The 5,095-nt window shown below is 46.7% G+C and overlaps 1 protein-coding gene across 1 annotated transcript; it reads right to left on the reverse strand.

Annotated features, from left to right (window-relative positions):
• Positions 1 to 1,451: 1,451 nt before the first annotated feature.
• Positions 1,452 to 4,382, reverse strand: LOC145403756 (uncharacterized). Its single transcript, XM_080275434.1, has 4 exons — positions 3,555 to 4,382; positions 3,165 to 3,236; positions 2,732 to 2,899; positions 1,452 to 1,967 (listed from the first exon to the last, which is right to left on the reverse strand). Exons 1-4 carry the CDS (start codon positions 4,380 to 4,382, stop codon positions 1,452 to 1,454), a joined length of 1,584 nt encoding a protein of 527 aa, XP_080131560.1.
• Positions 4,383 to 5,095: the final 713 nt, after the last annotated feature.

The raw sequence follows: 5,095 nt of genomic DNA on the forward strand, positions 1-5,095 counted from the left end.
TAGATATCTTTCTTTTAATACTCGGGTAAATGCATACAAGTGAAAAATGCATAACATGAGAATACACGAGAGTACATTAGCCTCCGAATCCGATTAGTCTTAGTTTCTTCTTAGTTTATGTTGTTGACTTTGGAGAAACCATCTGTAGTGACGTGGTTAGAAACGATCACTATTAGCCTCGATAAACCCTTATTTATCTCCCTAAGATGAGTAAAACTGTGTGAGAGTAGCTAGAATATGAAATGAGAAAGCATGAGTTCTTTGAAGACGAGTGACATTGACGGTAGCTAAAATATGAAATACAAATCACAGTACATCATTGGATTCAGAGGGCTTTATAAGTAAATACAGTAATAGCATTCGAATACTTTGCATAAAAAAGATTTGCATAGAACTATAAATTAATTACCATAATATATCACTTTGAGTGGTCGGTAGTAATTAGAGAAAATTTTTCTAGGTACCGGTATCTGGTATTAGCCTACCATATCTTGCCAAGGCAACCCATTACAGGATGCAGTGGTAGGCATTAGATTTTTAGAAAACTTGTTTCTCGTCAGTATTGAGCATTATAATAACTTGTAAAACCAAGTTGCAATTAGGCTACCGCATATCATTTCAAATAACTGTACAGTACGGTACCGGTACGAGTAGTCTAAGGTATGGTCTTTTTGTACCTTACATTTGTCATATTTTTCCTTCAGTTAGATCAAAATACGAAAGGCATCTCACTTTCTATGATAGCCGGTACCATTATAATAAAATTACCATGTATTGTTATAGAACATCCATATACCGTATGTGCCCCATAGTAATTTGGCTAACTGCTGTAGTATACTTCATCCATTACACTTTCATTTTCATGATCTATGTCTGTTTTATTTTTGTTATACAAACATCAGGGGTCACACAGGTTCACCTTGAAAGCACTCCTCCCCCTTGTTTTGCACTGCGCCACCCCTTTAGTATTATCTTTTAGATGTAACGTTAGCACACACCACCTCGTCCCTTGTCTCCAGTCTACCTCTCCGTTGACAACTTGGTACCTCAGCACTTCTAAACCACTTTGCCGAACGTAAAAAAAAAAGTCGACTACACTTTCCACTTTCGCTTCGTTTCTCAGTTGGGAGTTCAGTTGTAGTGCGAAAGATAATGTATCGTAGCTGTCTCAGAGTGGGATAGTTAAGCCACACTCCTCCACTTCTACCTCGGTCACTGGGTCGTATCTGTTCACTGCGGTTTGAGTGGCCAGGCCCTTCGTCACCTCCCAAAATGTTGTTTATTGGCGGGAAGATACAAGTCGGACTGAAACTAATGTATCTTCCCACTCTCTGTGTATATCAGTAGGTCTAATTCTTTTATTAAACAATTCACGCCACTGAATATCAAGGCACATCTAAGGCTGTTATGGGTTGGATGAAGAGTGAAGGATGATGAGTTTTGTGGCTACTTCAGAATGAGATAACTAAACCACAGTCCTCCACCTCCACCTCGGTTACTGGGTCGTGTCTGGCCGCTGCAATCAGAGTGGCCAGCCCCTTCGTCACTTCCCCAAATGCCGTGTCTGTCTTGTGTCGTGGCCAGGGGGACAAGATGACCCCAAAAACAGCCAGGCGGTGATGCTGACTGCTGTGCGCCCCAACCACCAACCCCGCAGCGGCCTCCTTCATGTACTCCCCTCCATCTGTTACACTTTCAACCACTCCAGCGCCCGCCGTCCCATCGTTGTTCTCATAGTCCCCTCCTCTTATAATAGCCCCCTCGCCCCCGATACGCTCTGCCTGGAAGATGGAGGTGTTGAGGTACGATGGCCCCGTCTCCCCCGAACACAGCATGAGGAACTGTCGCGCCCTGGGTGTGTTGCCATGGGTCTTCACCGTCACCCTGCCCTGCCATTGCCCACCCCACCGCAAGTCCAGGAAGGCAGAGGCATCCTTTCGTGGAACTAGTCCTCGCACGCCAGAGAACTGTGGATAATGTAGTGAATACAGTGATGGAGTTTTGTTGTACTGGCAGTTGGCAGTGAATTTGCCAGTGAAATTTTTTTGTGATGGGGATAAAGAGTGATTGTGTTAATATAGTGGAAATTTATTGTATGATGAGTTAAATCTAAGCATACAGTACTCTCACTTAACTTGGCCTAAAATTGCCATCTCTCCAACTGTAATGCTGAGCTGTAACACAAAACACTAACAAGTTAGAATATGATGCTAACTTAGTCATTAAAAAGTACTATGGAAAGGATACGGAGCCTTAGTATTATCTTAGTCCATCATTAAGCTGCATAAGCTTAAAAAAGATTAAAAAACAACAAAAAAACAACAAACTCAAGGTGAACAAAGTATATTTAAATTGTGTTGGATTATGAGTTATACCTTTTACTTCCATAGACATTCAGTTATTAGGCTACAGGTATATTCTAGGTGACATAAGACGGTTTTACTCAGCAGATGAGAATACTGAGACGGATGGTGCAGGGGTGTTGGGAGTGGAGTGCGTGTAGCCCAGCTGGAGATGGGAATTATGGGAAAAACAGATGAAGTAGCTACGTCCCCAGAGTGAAGGGTTTAATAATAGACAGGCAAATAAATAGATAGATAGCTGGATAGATAATAGATGGAAAGAATATGATACGTCCCCGGAGTGAAGGGGTAAAGAATAGATGGGAAGAACATAATAGAAAAAGTAGCTACGTCCCCGGAGTGAATGGGTTAACAATAGGGTTGGTTACCGTGAATACTGGTGTGGAGGCGGGTGGAGGTGGGGCGTCGGGCCGGAGTGCGTGTAGGTGGAGGTGGGAGTCGTGGAGGGAGAGCCGCCCCCAACGCCTCCCCTCCTCACCGTCCCCGTCATGCACCACCATCATGTTGGACACCAGGCGCAGCAGACCCCGCACGTCCTGCACACACATACACAGGCCTATACATTAACCACACACACACACACACACACACACACACACACACACACACACACACACACACACACACACACACACACACACACACACACACACACACACACGCGTTAAAAAAGGCATATACGGTACAGTGTTCTTTGACACGTGGTTCTAAAATGCACTTGTAAAAGACCAGAGTAAGGAATGAGATGGTGGTAGTATAGAATATGATGGAAGGTAATGATGAATACGAATGTGTGCTCACCAGTGTAAGTACTGATGCATTCATTTTTGTAATTACAAATGTGTTCACTTGTATAAGTACAAATGTGTTCACCTGTGTAAGTACTAGGCAAATGTGTTCATCTGTGTTAGTACTATTGTGTGTTCACCTCTGGAAGTACAAATGTGTTCCTTTGTAAGTACTAATGTGCGAATATGTTCACCTGTGTAAGTACGAATGAGTGTTCATCTGTAAATACAGATGTGTAAGAGTATTCACGTGTGTAAATACGAATGTGTGTTTAGCCTATGTGTGTAGGCTAAATACGAATGTGTGTTTATGAGTGAAAGTACGAATGTGTGTTCAAGTAGGCTACTTAAGTACGAATGTGTTCACTTGTGTAGGTACGACTGTGTTCACCTGTCAGCTCACCTGTGGGCCAGCTAGGGAGTGCGGTGTGTTGCCTGGGGATTGTCGCTGCCTCTCCCGCTTTGCTCGTGCCTCTGTGGACGTCATGCAGTCCCGCGCCGCCAGCTTCGCCGTGGCCAGCTGCCGCACCGTGCCTGCCGCTGTGATGGCCGTCTCAGCCTGCCGCAGCCCTGCAACCCACCCGTCCACCTCAGCCACGCGGTCCATCACGGCTTTTCTTCGGGTCTCAAACTCCTGCACGACATCCTGCTCGGCTGACAGCACCGACCTCAGGCTGCTCGCCGTGGCCTCGTGTGTTTTCCTGGCGGCCTCCAGCTGTATGGCTTGCCCCATTAGATTCTGCCGTAACTGCTGCAGGTCACGGCACATTGCGTTCAGCGGCTCTGCATCTGCTTGTTTCATGACGGCGAGGGCTTTGCGTAGTGGGAGAACGCGACAGTCACCCCTGGGCGGCAAGTTGTGGTCCACCAGCAGACACTCCCCGCACACCCACACCCGGCAGGTCATGCACCGCTGCGACAGTCGGGCCACATGCGCCGCACACTCGCCCGCGTCGTTGTAGTTGTCTGTAGGAGGCGGAGTAGCTGTGGTTGTCTCCCCCCGCGTGGCAAGGACGCGTGCCAGGCGGAGCAGCGGGTAGTTGATGGGCAGGGAGGTGGCGGAGTTGGTAGCGAAGGGTGTGCGGCACTCTGGACATCGGCGGCCTCGTATAATGATCTGCTCCACACACGTGGTACACACAGAATGGCCACATCCCAGGTTACGGGGAGGGCGGCGCTGCTCATCGTACGCCTCCTGACACACACTGCACCCCGCCTCGCTCTCCTCCATCACCGCACGCCACGGCACACTCCACCACCTCGCCTCTCACCACCACCACGACCGCCTCCTGCTCGGGATCAGTCACTAAAGTTGTAGTGGCTAAGTGAAGACTGAATGAGATGTTACATATACTTGATAAAACCATTATAATTATCTGAAGAAGGTGGATGGCTTGATGGAATATGTGCTATTTAAATCTGTACACTCAGAAAACAGAAAATATCATCATCATCAACAGCAGCAGAATATATAGTCTTAGAATATATTGTTATTTCTACATATTATGCCACTCTTTATGTTGTACTAGAGCATGTTGTCTGCTTGTCCTTGCCCAGCACCACATTAGCCTATATCCTCATCTCAGCCATAATTCCCGTGTAGGAGATGTAGACAGTTATTTTAAAAACCCGCCACTACCACTTGTCATACTGAACACAGAGAGAGAGAGAGAGAGGGGGGGGGGGAGGGGGGTATCTGGGAGGGAGGGAGGATGGGTGGCTGAAAGGCAACATGAGCTGACCACACGACCACATAACTTTAACCCTCTCATGGTCGGAGCAACTCTAGTATTGTATTCCAGCCAGTACTAGCCGATTTTACCCAGCCTAGAGTAAGCCAAGGATCCTGAGTGTTGACCCCCGTGCGATGATTCACAATAAAAAAAAACATATCAACAGTTGCGGAGTGTGTCAGCTGCATGCCAAGAAATTTCATGAGTACGA

Source organism: Coenobita brevimanus, chromosome 61 (genome assembly GCF_032717465.1).
Source record: "Coenobita brevimanus isolate Jiangsu-jjx chromosome 61, ASM3271746v2, whole genome shotgun sequence".
Taxonomy (NCBI): Eukaryota; Metazoa; Arthropoda; class Malacostraca; order Decapoda; family Coenobitidae; genus Coenobita; species Coenobita brevimanus.